We start from the raw sequence: 20,653 nt of genomic DNA on the forward strand, positions 1-20,653 counted from the left end.
AAAACATGCTGAAGTCTTTGGTGAGAATTACCCAACTCCTCTCTCTCTTTCACCCTGCCCATCAGGTTCAGGGTACCATCTTCCCAGCTCCGAATTTCAACCCCGTGCTGGATGCTGAGTTGCTGGGAGGCGCACTCCAGGGATTCGGTGAGTCTGGGGATGTCTAGCTCCTTTGTGATCATTTTTTCTGTGTTTTTACCTTATTTTATGACTGTGTGTGCATGCTCTCTTAGTCGTGTCTGACTCTGCAGCCCCATGGACTGTAGCCCACCAGACTCCTCTGTCCATGGATCCTCCAGGCAAGAATACTGGAGTGGGTTGCCATTCCTTCTCCAGGGGATATTCCCAACTCAGGGACTGAACCCAGCTCTCCTGCACTGCAGGCAAATTCTTTACCATCTGAGCCCCCAGGGAAGCCCCACAGAAGGCAAACACAGCTTCGAACAAAAAGCTGGGCAAAGAAATAGAATAAAAAAATAGAAAAGATAACCAGAATTGCTTCTCACCATTGCACATCTGATCAATATATCTTTGCCTCAAATTCTTAAGCGTCTCACCACTACTACTCAATGAAATTCTTAAGTCAAAAACTTTATCTGGGATAAGCGTCCTTTCTCACTATGTCTGTTTTCTAGCCTGTTTCCTTTGCGACCTCCATATCCGGCTAAACCAGCCCTCTTTCTGCTGTTTCCGGGGGGCAGCTCCTCTACATCCTGCAAACTGGCCCAGCACCCCCCACCCCACCCCACTGTTCCCCCACCCCACCTGGAAGGCTGTGTTCTTCTCCAATCCACTCGGCATTCAAATTCTCGTCTTTCAGGAACCCCCTCAAGTGAGCCTTCCTCTTCATAGCCCTTCCTTGTGCTCCAAACTCATCAGGCCAGACGCCTCCTCTCCACAGCCCTGCCCCCACCCTCTCACCCAGCCTGTCCACCTCTATCAACTGCTGACCAGTCTGTGAGCTCCCAGGGTGGGGAGGCTGGGTCTCCCGCCTTAGAAGTGCATGTCCAGTGAACGAGCAAGAGTTTAGGAAAGAAATGTAGAGAGAAGGGGGAAGTTGTTGAGTCTTTTTTAAAAAGAGATTTAATCTTTAAGATTCAACACAGAGCTGTGAGACGTCAGCCTGCGCTAAAGGAGACGGCTGGTGAGCAGGGAGATAAACACTGACACCAGAACGTTTGCACCAAACATACAAAGCCTTTCAGGAGAAAGCAAACTATCAGCTTGGAAGACAAGGTTGCTTTTATGAGAGCAATACTATGTGTATGTGTGTGTCTGTGTGTCTGTGTGTCTGTGTGTGTGTCCACTAGCAGGACCCCAGAGGAAAATAATAAAGAATTTGAATATGCTCTGAAGTCCACTTTAAGAATCTGCACTGCTTCCATGCCTTTTGAAATATCAATCATCACTAGAAAAATCTAAAGGCAGGGTAACAGAAAGTTGTGGATGAATTCTTCCTTCTGGAGAATATTTTGCTTTAAAACTATAGGTCAGAGCAATCTACTCATTGAAAAAAAAGTTTTTTTCTTTGCAACAGTTTCAGTTTTCTTGTCATTGCAATTTTAGGGTCAGAATTCAGATTCACTTCGACCCTTGCAGCTTTTGCTTGTCAGTGTTTTAGCTGAAGGATTCCAGGAGGTTCTGCATGTGACAGCGCAGGCATGCTTCAGGGTGATGGAGCAAGGACACAGGTCAACATGCTTGGAAAGTCAAGCCATCTTGATGCTCCTGGCAAAGTTCAACCAAAAATGACAACTGCAAGTGTTCTCCTTGGCTACTGTGGGTTCTTTCCAGCTTTGCTGAGACATAACTGACATACAACAGTGTAAGTTCAAGGTGTATGTACACATGATGATTTGACATGCCTGTCGCTAAATGGTTAACCCAGTAAGGTTAGCTTACACATCCTTCTCACCACATAATTCCCATTTTTGTTACTATGCTGAGAACATTCACTGATTACTCTCTCAGCAGCTTTCAGCGATGCAATGCAGTACTGTTAACTGTAATCTTTTCCTTTGCAGAAGCTTTTGAGTTTGATGTAATCCTACTTGACGATTTTTGACTTGGCTCTGTGCTTTATTGATACTTAGAAAAATCAGAAAGCAAAAATATGGTCCGATGCAAATGAAAGGGAGTTGTTTTAATAAAATGTGTCTTACAGTGTATAACAGTTCACCAAGGAAAAGCAGTGCCTCCCAGGTAACGGTCTCTAACAGTGCACTTGCCAAGCCCCAGCTGTGACGAGCTGCTTCCCCAGCCCGTGCACGCTTAGAGCACAGAGCACCTGTGTTTATTTTGTCTCAGTTAGCACATGTAACTTCCAGACCATCCCTATCAGATCCTGGACAATGGGAACTATCTTTGACCTACACACCTAAATCATGGCAAAACTGCCCGCAAGACAAAACGAATCTTTGTGGGACCCTCGGTGCTACTTAAATTAGATCCTCCACCACCTGCCCCTGCCCTTACTCAGCAATAATACAGTGTGAGCTGTAGGGTGTATGTAGACACTATTTATACAAGTGGAGGAAGTGTCCCTTTACACCTCGTGGCTGAGTTTTCCTGTATCTCCCCTGGAAGCAACCATTCAGCATCTACTAATTCATGTTCATGGTGACTTTGTAGAAACACATCATGAATAACAAGAATCAACCATACATCATACAAGCCCATAAAACTGGTAAGGATCATTACACTATGCTTTTCTGTTAAACCATCAAGTAGGAATTATTTAGAAATTCCTGGCCCCAATGCAATAGGACATTGTTTCTGCAGCAGACATTATCAGCAAATTTCAAAATCCAAGGTAATCCAGTAAAAAATTATTAGAAGTATGAGAGTTCAGGAGAAGGAAATGGCACCCACTCCAGTATTCTTGCCTAGAGAATCTGATGACAGAGGAGCCTTGTGGGCTGCTGTCCATAGGGTCACACAGAGTCGGACCAGACTGAGTGACTTAGCAGCACCAGCAGCAGCATGAGAGTTCAATAATTTTTCTGGACACAAGGTCCACATAAAGTTCAATATCATCTATTTCATTAAGGAATTATTCTGTTAAGACCAAAATAAAAATAATATAACTTGAAATATTGATAGAAATACAAATATGACTAATTTTAACCAAATAAAGTTTCTTGTAATTTGCAAAAACTATACAAATGTTTACTTAGTCTTTTAGAAAAGAAAAACACATAAATAATTCAACAGATATGTTAGTGACTTCTCTAAGTTGGTTCCTAAGTTTACAGTTATTGTAATTGATATTTGAATAACATTTTTTGAGATCCATATGAAAATAATTTTAAAAACTTCTAGAAGAATAAATGAGCCAGAATTGCTATGAACTTTTAAAAATGGAGAGTAATTCAAAGAGGTGTATTGTGGATATCCCAACAGGATAAAAACAAAAATCACATTACAATAATTATGTGTGATGATGGCAAAATCAATATGTATATATAACTGAAAAAATCTTATTTGTTGTTGTTCAGTTGCTTAGTTGTGTCTGACTCTTTGCCACCCTATGGACTACAGCACACCAGTTCACTGTCCATTACCATCTCCTGGACCTTGCTCAAAACTCATATGTCATCCAACCATCTCATTCTCTGTTGTTCCTTTCTGCTCCTGCTCTCAATCTTTCCCAGTATCAGGATCTTTTCCAATGAGTCTGTTCTTCACATCAGGTGGCCAAAGTATTAGCGCTTTAGCATCAGTCCTTCCAATGAATATTCAGGATTGATTTCCTTTAGGATTGACTGGATTGATCTCTTTGTAGTCCAATCTCAAGAGTCTTCTCCAACACCACAATTCAAAAGCATCAATTCTTCAGTGCTCAGCCTTCTTTATAGTCCAACTCTCACATCCATATGTGACCACTGGAAAAACCATAGCTTTGACTAGATGGACCTCTGTTGGCAAAGTAATGTCTCTGCTTTTTAACATGCTGTCTAGGTTTGTCATAGCTTTTCTTCCAAGGAGCAAGCGTCTTTTAATTTCATGGCTGCAATCACCCTCTGCAGTGATTTTGGAGCCCAGAAAAATAAAGTCTGACACTGTTTCCATGGTTTCCCCATCTATTTGCCATGAAGTGATGGGACCAGATGACATGATCTTAGTTTTTTGAATGTTGAGTTTTAAGCCAGCCTTTTCACTCTCCTCTTTCACCTTCATCAAGAGGCTCTTTAGTTCCTCTTCCATTTCCACCATAAGGGTGGTATCATCTGAATATCTGTGGTTACTTATACTTCTCCCAGCAGTCTTTATTTCAGCTTGTGCTTCATCCAGCCTAGCATTTTGCATGGTGTACTCTGTCTAAAGGAAATCAGTTCTGAATATTCATTGAAAGGACTGATGCTGAAGCTGAAGCTCCAATACTTTGGCCACCAGATGCGAAGAACTGACTTATTGGCAAAGACCCTGATGCTGGGAAAGATTGAAGGCAGGTGGAGAAAGGGACAACAGAGGATGAGATGGTTGTATGACATCACTGACTTGACGGAGGTGCATTTGAGCAAGATCCGGGAGTTGGTGATGGACAGAGAAGCCTGGCATGCTGCAGTCCATGGAGTCACAAAGAGTTGGACAGGACTGAGTACTGAACTGAACTGAACTCTGCATATAAGTTAAATAAGCACGGTGACAATATACAGCCTTGATGTACTCCTTTCCCAATTTGGTACCAGTCTGTTGTTTCATGTCCAGTTCTAACTGTTGCTTCTTGACGTGCATACAGGTTTCTCAGGAGGCAGGTAAGGAGACCTGGTATTCTCATCTCTTTAAGAATTTTCCACAGATTGTTGTGATCCATACAGGCAAAGGCTTTAGCATAGTTAATGAAGCAGAAGTAGATGTTTTCCTGGAATTCTCTTGCTTTTCTGCAATCCAATGGATGTTGGCAATTTGATTTCTAGTTCCTCCGCCTTTTCTAAATCCAGCTGGAACCTCTGGGAGTTCTAGGGTCATTATGTGAAGCCTAGCTTGAAGGGTTTTGAGCATAACCTTGTTAGTACATGAAATAAGTACAATTGTGCAGTAATGTGAGCATTCTTTGGCATTGCCTTTCTTTGGGATTGGAATGAAAACTGACCTTTTCCACTTCTGTGGCCACTGCTGGGTTTTCCAAATTCGCTGGCATATTAGTGCAACACTTTGACAGCATCATCTTTTAGGATTTGAAATAGCTCAGCTAGAATTCCATCACCTCCGCTAGTTTTGTTCATAGTAATGCTTCGTAAGGCCCAACATTGATATTTTAGGAATTAATGAACTAAAACAGATTGGAATGCGTGAATTTAATTCAGATAACGATCGTTTTACTACTGTGGACAAGAATTCCTTAGAAGAAATGGAGTAGCCCTCACAGTCATCAAATGAGTCCAAAATGGAGTACTTGGGTGCAGTCTCAAAAACTACAGAATGATCTCTGTTTGTTTCCAAGGTAAACAATTCAATATCACAGTAATGCAAGTCTATGCCCCAAACACTAATGCCAAAGAGATTGAAGGCTACGAAGACCTACAAGGCCTTCTAGAACTAACACCAAAAAATAAATAAGAATGATGTCCTTTTCATCATAGGGGGCTAGAATACAAAAGTAGGAAGACAAGAGATACTTGGAGTAAAACTCACAGAGTTTTGTCAAGAGAACACACTGGTCACAGCAAACGCCCTCTTCCAACAACACTAGAGACAACTCTACACATGGACATCCCCAGATGGTTAACACCAAAAAACCTTCTACTTATTATTAAAGCTACATTCATTTTGGATCACGTGGTCAACAGACTCCTTTGGAACCATCTCACATACCTTGGGTCCAGGATGTAACCCGGGAGCCTGGGCACCCTGCTGCTCGGTGCCACTTCACTGCAGGCTACCTTTTGGTCACAAATCTGAAATTCCAGTCTTTGGAGAAGATTCTCTGCCTCTCTACCTCCACTCTGCCACTGCCACACCCTCTTTCTCACATGAACAGACACCCCGCCCCACACTGGGTCTTCAGAGACCTGCCGTCCACCTTTATCCAAACCTCACCCTTGCTCACTGCACGTTTCCACAGCCAACTCACTGCCTTCCTATGAGCCCAGCATTTCCAGGACGCATGAAATCCCCAAAACAATCTGCTTAACATCCCAGCGCTTCAACTCGCTTTTCTACTCATCTCCATAATTTGTCAGAGAAAAATTATACCGCACACAACTCAACAGGCCAGGGTGCCCTTACCAAAGCAGAGACCAGCCCCAGCTCCTCTGGGACAAAGGCCTGCGAGGTCTGAGCCCTGGGCTGAGCTAGGGAGTGGTTCAGAGGACGCAGGATGGGGGCCCGGTCATGCAATGAGGACAGCTAAGTCTGCCCAGTGGTGCTGAGGGTGCCGCCTGCCACAGAGCCCGGGAACAGCAACTGTCATACTTGCGACTACAGCTCAAAAGGGTGGGTCCTAAGCCCTGAGGAAGGCATTTCTAGCCTTCTAGCAAGTGGTTGGGAGAAGATTTACATCTCAAAGGAGTAAAGAAAGCATTTACAACCACAAGTTTTCCAAAGTAAATGGTCTCAGGAAAAAGAAAAGCAAAGATCAAAGGCTGATGATAGGAAGAAGTCTATCTAAATACTAGTCAAACTGAGGGCTGGCTGGGGTCTTCCTGGTCACTACTGTGACCGCGTGTGTGCATGCTAATCTGCCCAGTTGTGTCCGACTCTTTGCGACCCAATGAACTACAGCTCACCAGGCTCCTCTGTCCATGGGATTCTCCAGGCAAGAGTGCTGGACTGGGTTGCCATTTCCTTCTCCAGGAGATCTTTCTAACCCGGGGATCAAACCTGCACCTTTTATGTCTCCTGCACTGGCAGGCGGACCACAATTATAGCTAAATCTCCCTGCAGCGATTGTACATCCTGCCATTTTACCAGGTCGATGGGTTGGTGGAGGAGGAAGCGCCGGCCTCAGAGCCTAGGAGCAGGGCCTCTGTTACAAGCAGGGGCCTGACTCCCTCCTCTCACAGCTCCCTCCCCCAAGGCTCTTCCTTCTCTGGAGGGTCTGCACTGAGTAAGGGGCAGATGGGACCCTGAGCAGAGCAGCTGAAGTTTGTCAGGTGGGTTAAACTGGAGCTGTGTCTTCCCTGATACTCCAGCGACAGCGTTAGTGGCAGGAGCTGAGCTCTGCAGGAGTAGGAGAGAGGATGAGCGTATCTGTCACTCTTGAGGTCAGGGAGACCAGACCCCGCCCCACTAGGCACAAGTGTGCAAGAAGGCTCCTCAGGGGTCAGAAAGGGAGGGGCACCATCCCATAATGTTCTTGTTTAGTCGCTCAGTCACGTTAGACTCTTTGCAACCCCATGGACTACAGCACACCAGGCTTCCTTGTCCTTCACCAACTCCTGGAACTTGCTCAAACTGACGTCCATTGAGTCAGTGATGCACCCAACCATTTCATCCTCTGTTGTCCCCTTCTCCTCCTGCCTTCAATCTTTCCCAGCATCAGGGTCTTTTTCAATGAATTGACTCTGCATCAGGTGGCCAAAGTATTGGAGCTTCAGCTCCAGCGTCAGCCCTTCCAATGAATATTCAAGGTTGATTTCCTTTAGATTGACTAATTTGATCTCCATGCTGTCCAAGGGACTCTTAAGAGTCTTCTCCAGCACCACAGTTTGAAAGCATCAATTCTTCAGTACTCAGCCTTCTTTATGGTCCAGCTCTCACATCATAATAAGTGCCGTCAAACCTTCCACAGTCTTCTGTGCTAGAATCCATCTTGGCTAAAAGATGACCATATATATGGGGAGGGCCCTGGGACAGGTCAGATGTGGGGAAAGAGGCGAGATAACTGGCCAGAGCGGAACAGAGCCCTAGAAAAAGTGCCCCAGATCAGTGATTTAAATCACGTCTCTGGCACACTCCTCATGAGGGACCTTGCTGCTCTCTTCTCTAGGTCTGTGTCTCTGCTTTGCTCCTGCTCTACATGAACTGCTTCTTTGTTCGCTTTGCACGAGCTGTGCTGCCAATAAACTCTGTGCCTGCTTCACCCCATTTCTGTGGGGAATTCCTTCTCCAAAAAAGCCAAGGGCCCTGGTGGACTCACCTGCTGCCAGCAGGACCAGAGCAGTGACTTTCCTCTCAGTGCACATCTGTTGTAAGTCATTCGGAGACGTGTGGTGAGAAGGACACAGGGTCTGTTCAAACCAGATCAGTGTGGAATGCAGGGAAGCCTTTTGCTGGTGGGGTAGGAGGGGAGGGGAGAAAGGCCACATTGTCTCCTCCCCTCTATTTTTATTGAATCTTTTAAAAAAGAAAAGTCTGTAGCACCAGGAAAGGGGGAGACAGAAGGCACCTTGGCCACAGCAGGGGTACCCTGAAACTTCCGCTCAAGCTGGGCCTTCTCCCTCCACTGAGAGCACCAGGGGACGAGCTGGCCCACTGGCCGGACTGCTGCGCCGTGGGCCCTCCCTACCTGCAGTGTGGCACTCACAGCACCCACTCACTCACCAACACAACTCTCTTCCAGGCTGTGACAAGGACCTGCTGATCGACATCCTGACCCAGCGCTGCAACACCCAGAGGCTGCTGATCGCCGAGGCTTACCTGGGTGCCTTCAGCCGGGTGAGTCCCCCCAACCCCTCTCGTTTCCATGCGAACTTCTGAGACACCTCCAAACAGGGTCTGGTATGCTCTCCAGTCTCTGATCACAAAGGTGTCTGACTTCACTGAACATTAGAGACAGTTCCTCTGCCTCAAACATGTGGCACAGAATGTGGGAAAGAGACACATCAGAAGTGCCTGTACGTGATGTGTGACCCCACCAGCCCTTTCTGAGAACCTCTCACAGCCCAACACCACCAGCTGGTCCAATTAGGCACTGCCTGCGAACACCCCGTGTTCAGCTCCAGGGAAGGCACACAGGGACTAACAATCCAGGCCCAGAAAGAAGATCTTTCCCTCCAGTTCTCCCGAGAGGTGAGGACCCGCATCTCTATCCAAGTGGCTTCCCCACTAGCTTTTCCTCCCAAATCTACAGTTAGAGACCATTCGAAAAGAATGGTGCTCAGAAATAGTTTCAGGCAATAGAACCATCCAGAATACTTTACGTAATCATGCACTGGTTTCGAAGCAGGTGCCGTTAAGGATTTCTCTCCTTTTTTGTGCAGTTAAACCACAGAATAAAAATGAAAACTCTTTGGTCCAAAAGGACCTGGAATAGCAATTACTTTTTGTCAACTGACCATTATCGATGAAATACCATCATAACTCTTCCTCTGTAAGACTAGTTCTTAAGGAATTAGTCCATCTCCAAACCTCAGGCTCTGAACAATGACAGTACACAAAACAAAGCTGTTCTCTGCTTTAGAATGAATGACATCTAAAAAGCCACCACTGCTCATGAAATTAGCTGAATTAAGCCATAGTAGGAAATCAGTTGTTTTTTTTTTTTTTTTTTCCTAGGCAAAACTATTCCTTTTCTTATGTTCCTATGATACCCGGAGTAGTTTTCCTTTGAAAGAAAATATAAAAGCTATACAAGTTGCAGCATCAGTCACCCAATATTGCTGTAATATGCATACTGCTGTAAGAGAGGTCATTTTCAGTAACTTCTTATCCCAAAAGTTTACATACATCTGTGCTTTTCATAGATAAGGTTAACTTAGGTAAAAGCAATACTTTATCACTCTCTACAAAATGGCCCTAAAACAGACCAAGAAAAAACTAAGAAACGAGGCATCTGCACCTTCTCAGACACTGGATCCTCCAGGGAAGGGGCCTTACCACACGCCCAAGGTCTCAGAGTGGTCAGACCCCCTGTGCTAGGGCCCCAGGCCTCCAGGGAACTTGAGGACCCTCAGAGGAGCCTGCTGGGGCCCCTTGGCTCTGAGAGACCCCATCAGGTCAGTTACCTAGTCACTTGTACTGCCGTGGGTCCCTGGTTCACATGGTCCCGATTTGGGCATTCCCACATGGTACCCAATGGATGTGGAAATGGTCACCCCCCTCAAGCTGCTGCCCCAAGACCTTAACCTGGGTATCCCTAAACTGAAGGCAGGAGGAGTCCAAACCTGAAACTCCACTGTCTCGCTTTAATACAGGAGCATTAATGTCGATTCCCCCGCAAAATACCCATCTGTGCACCAAATTCAACCCGTCCTCCCACCCCTCTCACCAAGTGCCCAGCATCTGCACTCTGACCCTCACACTGGGCTGGCCACCTCTTGCGCTGCCCACTGCAACAAGAGGAGGCCCTGCAGGTCTGCAAACTGCCCAGCCAGGACTCCGTGCGCTCCCCCAGGACCTGCACACTCAGGCAGCCCCAGACACCCCCCTCCCCAAGACTGCCACACCACATCCTCTCCTGCCAGGAGAGGCGCACAGGCCTGGCTCCCCACCTCTCCCTCCCTGCCAGGTGTGCCGACTGACCTTCCCTCCCACCCCTCAGCCCTCACCTCCTGGAGTCAGGGATCGGGTCCAGCCAGGGTCTGATATAAAACAGGAACTGCATTCACTGAAGTCCACTCTGCCTGTAAATAAAAAGGAGGGGAAAAAAATCACATTAGGGCAAACTTAACAGTTAAAAAAAAACACTGACAAACTGCCTCAATGTCCCTTTTCCTTCATTTCTTCCTCTGGCTGCCCCCCAGTCACCCTGCCAGACGTTGGGGATGGCTTCCTGACTGCCCCCACTGCTCACGTTCAGAATGACTTCTTCCACCTGGACAAGGCTAGTTTTCCCATCCTGTGGGGGAGCTGATAGATTTCCTGTATGTTAACCATTGATTTTTATTAACATGAATAACAAAGATGAGAGGAAATTACTCTCTTAGCTGCTGAATAAGGTACAGTTCTGGGCACATTCCCTAAATACTTTTTACTATTTGATACTTTACATTAGAGACGAGCTGCTGATACTAGTCTTGAGACACACAAAGAAGCCTTGGAACACCGCCGACACACTGGTCAGCGGCACTCCAGACCCTTACCCAAAGCAGTTCTCCCCAGGGGAGTGGAAGCTGGGACCCAACATGCCCCTGGGCTGGGAGGGACTGCCCCAGCTGAAGGGCTGGGCAATCTGACAGTGGTTCCTAGAGGGGGCAAGGTCACCTGAAGTGATACTCCAGGATACAAACTGGTGCAGCCACTGTGGAGAGCAGTGTGGAGATTCCTTAAAAACAGTTGGCCTGTGATCCAGTAACCCCACTCCTGGGCATGTATCTGGAGAAAATTCTAATTCAAAAGATACACGCATCCCAGTGTCCATAGCAGCATATAGTAGCCGAGACATGACATTTATATATAAGACAACCTAAATGTCCAATGACAGAAGGATGGATAAAGAAGATGTGATATGTATATACGTACAACGGAATATTGCTCAGCCATAAAAAATGAAATAATGCCATTTGGAGCAACATGGATGGACTTAGAGATATTATCATACCAAATGAAGTAACAGAGAAAGATAAATACCATATGATATGTTAAACATAGAATATACTTAAACATAGAATCCTTAACATAACTGAAACATAAACTTAAACACAGAATCCTTAATATAATACAGATGAATCTCCATAAACAACAGAAACAGACTCACATAGAAAACAAACATATGGTATCAAAGGGGAAAGGTGTTGGGGGGGATAAATTACGAGTTTGATATTCTAGCCTGGAGAATCTCATGGACGGAGGAGCCTGGTAGGCTACAGTCCATGGGGTCGCAAAGAATCGAACACGACTGAGCGACTTCACCTTCACCTTTGGGATTAACAGATAGACACCACTGTAAATAAAACAGATAAACAACAACGGTTTACTGTATAGCACAGGGAACTCTACTTACTATCTTGTAGCAATCATAATGAATCACTCTGCTGTATATCTGAAACTAATACAACATTGTAAGTCAACTATATGTCAATATAAGTAAATACATTTTTTAAAAATTTACTTACCAGTGCACAGTGACAAAGCAGCTTGCACAAGTGTTTTTATAATGTAATATACAATTTCCCGAGTGTTTACAGGATGACTATTGGGGTCGGCAGAATGAAGACAACTTCTCAGTCACACTTCATACAGGTCTACAACATGGCTTCAATAGCAAGTATCTTTTCACAACAGCAGGAAAAGCGATAGAAGTTAAAAACGTATTGCAACAAGCAGAGTGCGGGCCATCCTCCTTTCTCTTGCCCTGAGTGCACACATTTAGCTAAAGGTGAAAGGAAGAAAGAAAGGGAACCGCCACGTCACTTTTAGCTTAAGTGGCGCTGTCGGAGCCGCTGCGGCGTGGCCCACCTGCAGCTCCAACAGATCCGCCTGAACGGCGCCCTCCCACCGGCTTAGTTTAGGCCCAGGCCGTGAAGCCCACGGAGTCCCTTTGGGGCGAGTCTTTGGCAAACAGGAAAGAGCAGCAGTCAGGCTGGGAGAGGCGCCCTGAGAAGACTGCATCTGCAAAGCTGTGTCTGCCCCTCCAGAGAGCATTTAAGACGCTGACTAGATGACACAGTTGAAGGCTCCGCTCTGAGCCTGAGAAGTTTGGCTACTTCAACATGTGACTCGATACCTATTTTCCGTAATGAAAGCACTGTCTTCTGATGTCCTGAAAAACGAGCCACCACTACAGCGAGCTTCCCAGGTTGTACTAGTGGCAAAGAACACACGTGCCAATGCAGGAGACTTCAGAGATCCAGGTGCGATCCCTGGGTCAGGAAGATCCCCTGGAGAAGGAAAGGGCAACCCCCTCCAGAATTCTTGCTTGGGAAATTCCAAGGACAGAGGAGCCTGGCGGGCTACAGTCCATAGGTCGCAAAGAGTCACACACGACTGAAGCAACGCACACATGCACGAATACCATGTTAGAATGAACTCGTGCTCTGGAGAAAAGATGAAGCCTGGCGATAAACAGGGCATATTGTAAACGGGGACAGCAGGCTCTATGAAGGAGGCCAACGGCACAGACAGCAAAGGAACACGCGGGGCGCTGAGGGAGGGGCCTGAAGACCCAGGAGCTGCAGGAAGCCGGCCGGGTGGAGCCGGTGGGGAGCAGGGATAGCAGCAGCAGGAGGTGAGGGCAGGGATGTGACCACCACAGGCCCATTGAGCGCCCTGGAGACCATCACATAAAACACCTGCACGTTTGCTATATTCTGAGCTGAGCCGCACAAAAGGAGTTGTAATTCGTCCTGGAGTTTGGAGTGGGTAAGGGCCTTTCTGCAGAGAAGTGACTAGCTGATGTGCACGCTCCAGGGTCACCTGTCAGGTGTGCTGGGAGGGCAAACGGGAGGGCACAAGGGGGCGCTTGTGGAGGCCTGGGCACTGACCGCAGGAGCAATGACCACGAGAGGCCGAGGCTGCAGGGGTAACTGGGCATAAAATCGTCAGTTTGGGGATGCATTCGTAAGTCAGAGGCCATGGAATCACTGACAACTGGATACTGTAAAGGCTGTGAGAAATACAAGGGAACAGACAACTAATGAGGTGGCTGCTGCTGCTGCTAAGTCGCTTCAGTCGTGTCCGACTCTGTGCGATCCCACAGAAGGCAGCCCACCAGGCTCCCCCGTCCCTGGGATTCTCCAGGCAAGAACACTGGAGGGGGTTGCCATTTCCTCCTCCAATGCATGAAAGTGAAAAGTGAAAGTGAAGTCGCTCAGTCATGTCCGACTCTTAGCGACCCCATGGACTGCAGCCTACCAGGCTCCTGCGTCCATGGGATTCTCCAGGCAAGAGTACTGGAGTGGGGTGCCATTGCCTTCTCCGGGGTGGAGAGAAAGAAAAAAGGGGGAGAGAGAACACAGCTAGTACCCGCCATTTTAAACCTACAGCAAATTACCTAATATTTTCTTGGGAAAAAAGACCTTTTGAGTGCCTCATACCAGCCAGAAAACATGTTAAGGACTTCACCTGAGCAAACACTGTCTAGTAAGGTCCACGCTGAGGTGGGAGCTGTCCTCGCTATGCAGACCGGCCCGGGCAGCCAGGCGAGCCACCCACAGCGCAGCTGATGCTCCGCCCGGACTGAACCTAGGCCACCTCCCGCCCGTGCGCCACCCGCAGTCTTTTTCACCGAAGTGCTCCAGCTTCCTCGAGGTCCGTTATCAAATCCATGTGCTACAGCCATGTGCACACACGCACATGTGTACACCCGCGCTCCGGCGCACAACTCCTCCGCGCCATCTAGCGGCCACGCCGAGCCTCACCGGGCTGTGGAACCCGCGCGGTGTTCAGGTTAGAGCCCACTGCGATCACAGGGAAAGTAAGGGGAAGATGCTGTCACGAATTTTCGGGAGGAATAGGGGCCCCAGAAATGACTGAAGATCAAATGGAAGATTTTTCCATGCCCAAGCCATTGCCTGTATTTTTTACGTTTAATCAGTAAATTTAGCGCTTTCTCCTCCCACGTTCATTCCTTCATTCTCCAACTTGTTACAGGTTCGTTTATACAGGGTGTACACCATAAACTCTGCACATCTGACCACTCAGCACTCGGCCAGATTTGGGAACATTTGTGATAAAGCCATTTCTTGTTGTTTAGTCGCTCAGTCGTGTCCGATTCTTTTTACCCCATGGACTGTAGCCCGCCAGGCGCCTCTGTCCATGGGCTTTCCCAGGCAAGAAGACTGGAGTGTGGGTCTTTCCTTCTCCAGGGGCATTTTCTCGACCCAGGGATCAACCCCACCTCTCCTGCATTGCTAGAAAGATTCTGTACCGCTGAGCCAGCTGGGAAGCCTGAGACAGACTTGGGGGGCCATAAATTCATGTAATATGGTCATTCATCTAGTGTAATAAACTCAAGGGTGGAGCTGCCGTGGCAGAGAAACAATCAGCTTCCCTGACGGCCGGAGGAAGGCTCGCAAAGAGTTGCTGATTCTACCGTTTCTGTCTGGCCCCCTTTGAACCTTTGAGGCATGGCACTGAATTCTTAATTTTTAATTTTTTTTTTTTACTGGGGTATTAGGACAATATTAGTTGCATAAATTGAGAAGTCTTCTTTCACCCTCTGCTTTCCACAAAATATTGTGTAGAAATGATTTTACTTCTACATTAAAATGTGTTATAGATTTTATGAAGTGACTCCACTTGGGTCTAGAGATTAAAGAGGGTGGATTACTTGTGAATCCAGTTTTGGGGTTTTTTGTTGTTGTTGTTTGTTTGTTTTTGTTTATATAAGGAAATTTAGATTGAGTTCGAAATTCTTCTTGACTATTTTGGTAATTTGTGGCTGTCAACAAATTTATACTTTTCAACTAAATTTTAAAATATAGTGGTGTATCTTTATGTTTTTATCCAGATATATGCCTAGGACTTGGATTTCAAGATCATATGGTAATTGTATGTTTAGTTTTCTGAGGAGCTTCCATGCTGTTCTCCACAGAGGCTGCACCAATTCCTATTCCCAGCAGGAGTGCAGAAGGGCTACCTTGCCCACCCTCCCCCAGCAAACTGAGCATGGCTCTGCTCGCCTGTCATGACACCTCCACAGGCGGTCCCTAGGGACGCAGCAGCCAGGTGACAGGAATGACCTACAGGTGCTGAGTGCAGCCTCTCCAGCAGGTATTATTTTAGGCTCTATGATGATGGCAAAAAGACACATGCACCCCAGTGTTCACAGCAGCACTGTTCACAATAGCCAGGACATGGAAGCACCCTAGATGTCCATGGACATAGGAATGGGTAAAGACGATGTGGAATGTGTATGTGGTATGTATATGGAATATTGCTCAGCCATAAACAACGAGATAATGCCACTGGCAGCAACATAGAGACCCCAGAGAGCACTATACTTAGTGAAACAAGTCAGATAGAGAAGACAGACAGTGTATGACATCACTTATGTGTAGAATCTGAAAGATGACACAAATGAACTTATCTACAAACCAGAAACAGACTCACACACGCAGAGAACAGACTTGGGGTTGCCAAGAGTAAATGTGGGGGAGGGATAAATTAGCAGGATGGGATTAACACATACACATCACTATATGTAAAACAGATAAGCAACAAGGACCTACTGTGTAGCACAGGGAAATTTAGTCAACACTTTGTAATAACCTAAAAGATTATGAAAAAAGAACATATAAACATATATATATAGCTTAATCACCTGAAACTAACACAACATTGTAAATAAATTATATTTCAACTAAAAATATATATAGCGGTATAAATGTGTTCATAATATTCTCTTTTTCCCATTAATATCTGTAGTATTTGAGTATGTTTCTCTTACATTGCCAATATTTTTTCTTGTCAGTCTAATTAGAATTTTATTAACATTCAGAAAATTAGGTTTTGATTTCATTGACAGTTTTAGTATTTATTAATTTTCTATTTCATTGAATTATGATCTTATTCTCATTTCCTCCCTTTTTTAAAATTTAAAATATATGAATATATATTTCATACATGTGTAATACAGTTACATTAATCCATCACAGTCTGCATTCCATCCTGTCATTTCCTCCCTTGTTATACTGGATTAAATGTATTCTTTTCTTTCTAGTTTTCTTGAGGTGGAAGATTAGGTCATTGACTGCCTGTTTCTTTTCAAATATAAATATTTAAAGCTAAAATGTATGTTCAATCACTGTCTCAGCTGCATGTCACAAATTTTGACCTGTTATATTTTCAGGTTCATTGAATAAAGTATCTGGGATTCTCCAGATACACCTTTATTATTAGTTCGCAGTTGATTTTGCTGCAGTGGGAGAGTAAACTCACCGAGAGACAAGTCATAAGCCATGCTGAAGGAAGCGTGCCACCCTCATGCTGTTCTGACGATGCAAGGTCCTCGCTATTGGAAGGATGCCCACAGGCACCTAGAGGCAGGGAGAAGTGAGGGATTAGCTACATGACTGTGGAGGCGGACAGGCCAAAATCCACAGGGCAGGCCAGCCGAGACCCGGGCCAACTGGAGGCTCAGAGAGGGTAGGAGCCTGAGGTCAAGGACCAGCTGCTGGCAGAACTCTTGAGGGAACGTCTTCAGCAGACTGAAGGAGTCGTGCCCACATAGTGGAGGGCAATCCACTTGACTTGAAGTCCACTGATTTCAATGTTACTCATCTAAAAACACCTTCACAGAAACATCTAGAACAATGTTAATGGCCCAGCAAAAGTGAATAAAGTTAACTATCAGAAGCGACTTCTGAACGCCCATCCCAAAGCAACTTCTCGTCTGTCTCGTGTCCCTAAACCTGTAAGGCCATTCTGACCTCTTATCTGAATTTTTAGAACCCTCTTGAACTAGTGTTCAGGATCTTATGATGTGAAAAATGACGATCAGAGCCTTCCAAAGCATCAGCTCACATTTCCACTTACATTGTGTCTGGGATGTTTGCGGATGTGGATCCTCTTGAAAACAGAGACTGTGTGTTGTTTTTCTCCAGCTCCTACCATCTTGTCTGAGAAAAAGCAGAAATAAAAACCCACTGAGTCCACTGCTGCCGTTCCTTCAAAACGATGTGCTGAGCTCACGTGGGCAGGAGAGCAAAGTCTTCACAAGCTCGTGTGCTCACGACGGCTTTATCGTTGCTTTTGCCTGCCTCCTGACAGCACACAGGACTGTTTCAGAAATTAGAAACAGTTGACGCCAAAAGACAAGGAATTGACTGGAATACCAGCTCCGTGAGGAGGCGATCTTATAAGTCTTATATATACTCCAAGACCAGCCACAGCTCCAGACATTCAACAGACTGCCTTGACCTGAGCAAAAATTCAATAGATTCTCTCTGTCACCAATCACCACCTTGTGGGTGATGCTTTTCTTTGCTAAAAAAGAAACACAGGAAAAATACTGCCAGATTGTACCAAATAAAATGAAAATTATGACAATTTTGTTTTTTACTGTAACAAAGTTTATTGTGCCTTATTGAATTATCTCATAATTATCTTATAATTCATCTCATAACTAAACTGTTGCATATTTTAACATAAAACTGAATATATACTGTACATTTTAACAAGAAATGGTACATTTAACAAATCTTTCAGATATCTTTGTAACCCTAGAAAACATAAATTGCACATATCTTATATTTTTAAACATCTACTCTATATGAGTAAAATGAAAACTAAAAACCATCAGTTTCATGCCTTTAGAGCTGTATTTCAAGGACAAAAATCTAGCATGCTTGTCTTTCTTTTTCAGGTGACTATTTGGATAAAGTTCCCAGACGGCTTACTTAACTCATTTACACAAGCTTTTTGGCAACAGTATAACCAGAAACTCTTTACTGAAAGACACTGCTACAATGATAAAACAAAATGCATATTTTCTTTAAGGACTAATATTTCATTACTTCCACACAAAACTATTACACTCCCTACTGAAATGCTTTCAGTTTCAACTTTTATTTATTTTAAACTTTTCAGATTTTAACTTTTATTTATGAGCTCAGAAGAGGGGTTGTGTTGGGATTAAAGAAGGATCATGGTTCTATGTTTGTGTAACTAGAATATCCATACAGATGATGTCTGGCATGGAGATATGACCACACACTCATTTTCTTTTTTTTCTTTTTTTAAAATATAAATTTATTTATTTTAATTGGAGGCTAATTACTTTACAATATTGTATTGGTTTTGCCATACATCAACATGAATCCGCCACGAGTATACACGTGTTCCCCATCCTGTACCCCCCTCCCACATCCCTCCCCGTACCATCCCTCTGGGTCATCCCAGTGCACCACCCCCAAGCATCCTGTATCCTGCATCAAACCTGGACTGGGGATTTGTTTCATATAGGATATTATACATGTTTCAATGCCATTCTCCCAAATCATCCCATCCTCTCCCTCTCCCACAGAGTCCAAAAGACTGTTTTATACATCTGTGTCTCTTTTGCTGTCTCGCATACAGGGTTATCATTACCATCTTTCTAAATTCCATATATATGCGTTAGTATACTGTATTGGTGTTTTTCTTTCTGGCTTACTTCATTCTGCATAATAGGCTCCAGTTTCACCCATCTCATTAGAACTGATTCAAATGTATTCTTTTTAATGGCTGGATAATACTCCATTGTGTATATGTACCACAGCTTTCTTATCCATTCGTCTGCTGATGGACATCTAGGTTGTTTCCATGTCCTGGATGTTATAAACAGTGCTGTGATGAACATTGGGGTACACGTGTCTCTTTCGATTCTGGTTTCCTCGGTGACATCACTCATTTTGAAACCCTCAAGTCCATCATCTGGTGTAACCCACATACACACATGTGAACCCAAACCAAACTAGCTATTATGGGAAGGGGCAAGGAGAAGGGAATCCTGCTAGAAGACGTTCTGCAATTATCCCGTTTTCCCCACAAACTTGGGAAGTGGTGTAATGCAAGTATTTGCTTTCCCTGCACAGGACCTGGTCGGGGACTTGAAGGAGAAGCTTTCCAATCACTTCAAGGACGTCATGGTCGGCCTCATGTACCCCCCACCCTCGTATGATGCCCACGAGCTGTGGCACGCCATGAAGGTAGAGCGGGCCACCCTGTGATACTGCCACGTGTGGTCAGGGAGGGGAGGAGGCATGTCAGCAAGGAAGACACAAGAGAAACTCCTGGGGAGAGGGGGTCGTCATGAAAGGAGGAGGCCTCCATAGCCCAGCAGCAGGTCACTTGACTCTTCTTTCGAGCAAACTCAGACCCAAGACCCGGCCCTGTGTGGAGCTGCCAAGAGGAAAGAGGAAATCAGGTTCTTTGGGGACTGTTTGCATTTTTCTCTTCCCCAGTATGGCTTTCAGCTTCCCTGATGGCTCAGTGGTAAAGAATTCACCTGCCAATGAAGCAGGCACATGTTCGATTTCTGGATCAGGAAGAACTCGAGGAGGGCATGGCAATCCACTCCAGTATTCTTGCCTGAAGAATCCCATGGGCAGAGGAGCCTGGCAGGCTACAGTCAATGGGGTCACAAAAAGTGGGACACAATTTAGTGACTAAAGAGCAGCATCAGCTGGTTTGTCTTCCTATGTTACATGGAAATGTTAGCATTCTTGTGAATCTCTTTAAACTATTGTATAAATTGGGCTCATAAAGTAGAGTCAGTAATGCTGAAGCAGAGAAAAAACATAGATGACATCTATATTTTTGTGACCCTAAATTAGTCCTTTACCAAAACTACTGCTCAAATGTAGCAAAATCTTGCTTCTAAAGGATCAGAACAATTCTTTCTTACAGGCCAGTCATGAAAGAAACTGACTACAGGTTTGTCAGAGGTTTGTTGGCTACGGAAGGGGAACAGATGACTTTTCACATCTTTCCAGATGCTGAATGAGACACCTGCAGAGAGGGTGCAATCACTCCAGGGGGATGCCTGCCAAGGACCTGATTTCCCCCATCTGGGGACAACACGAAAAGGGAAAGGGAGAAATTAGGGGACCTGGGTCATGGCTATCGTATGCACAAACCAGCACTGTCGTGTGTTTCAGTCGCTAACTCATGTCCGGGTTCTTTGTGACCCCATGGACTGTAGCACTCCGGGCTCCTCTGTCCATGTGATTTCCTAGGCAAAAATACTGTAATGGGCTGCTATTTCCTTCTCCAAGGGATCCTCCCAACCCAGGGATCAAACCAGTGTCTCTTACTTGGCCAGTGGTTTCGTTACTGCTAAGCCACCAGGGAAGACCAGTAGGTCAGCACAGGCCTTATATACAATATGAATTTCAACTAATGTCTT

The 20,653-nt window shown here is 45.4% G+C and overlaps 1 protein-coding gene across 1 annotated transcript in view; it reads left to right on the forward strand.

Moving 5' to 3' along the window:
• The window catches only part of ANXA10 (annexin A10), a 47,826-nt gene that overhangs the window by 6,835 nt on the left and 20,338 nt on the right, over nucleotides 1-20,653 (forward strand). Inside the window, exons 2-4 of the mRNA XM_068974347.1 lie at nucleotides 66-147; nucleotides 8,507-8,601; nucleotides 19,341-19,454. Of these exons, the coding sequence (XP_068830448.1) occupies nucleotides 66-147; nucleotides 8,507-8,601; nucleotides 19,341-19,454 (291 nt within the window). The remainder of the gene's footprint in view (nucleotides 1-65; nucleotides 148-8,506; nucleotides 8,602-19,340; nucleotides 19,455-20,653) is intronic.

This window comes from Capricornis sumatraensis, chromosome 6 (genome assembly GCF_032405125.1).
Source record: "Capricornis sumatraensis isolate serow.1 chromosome 6, serow.2, whole genome shotgun sequence".
Lineage (NCBI taxonomy): Eukaryota > Metazoa > Chordata > Mammalia > Artiodactyla > Bovidae > Capricornis > Capricornis sumatraensis.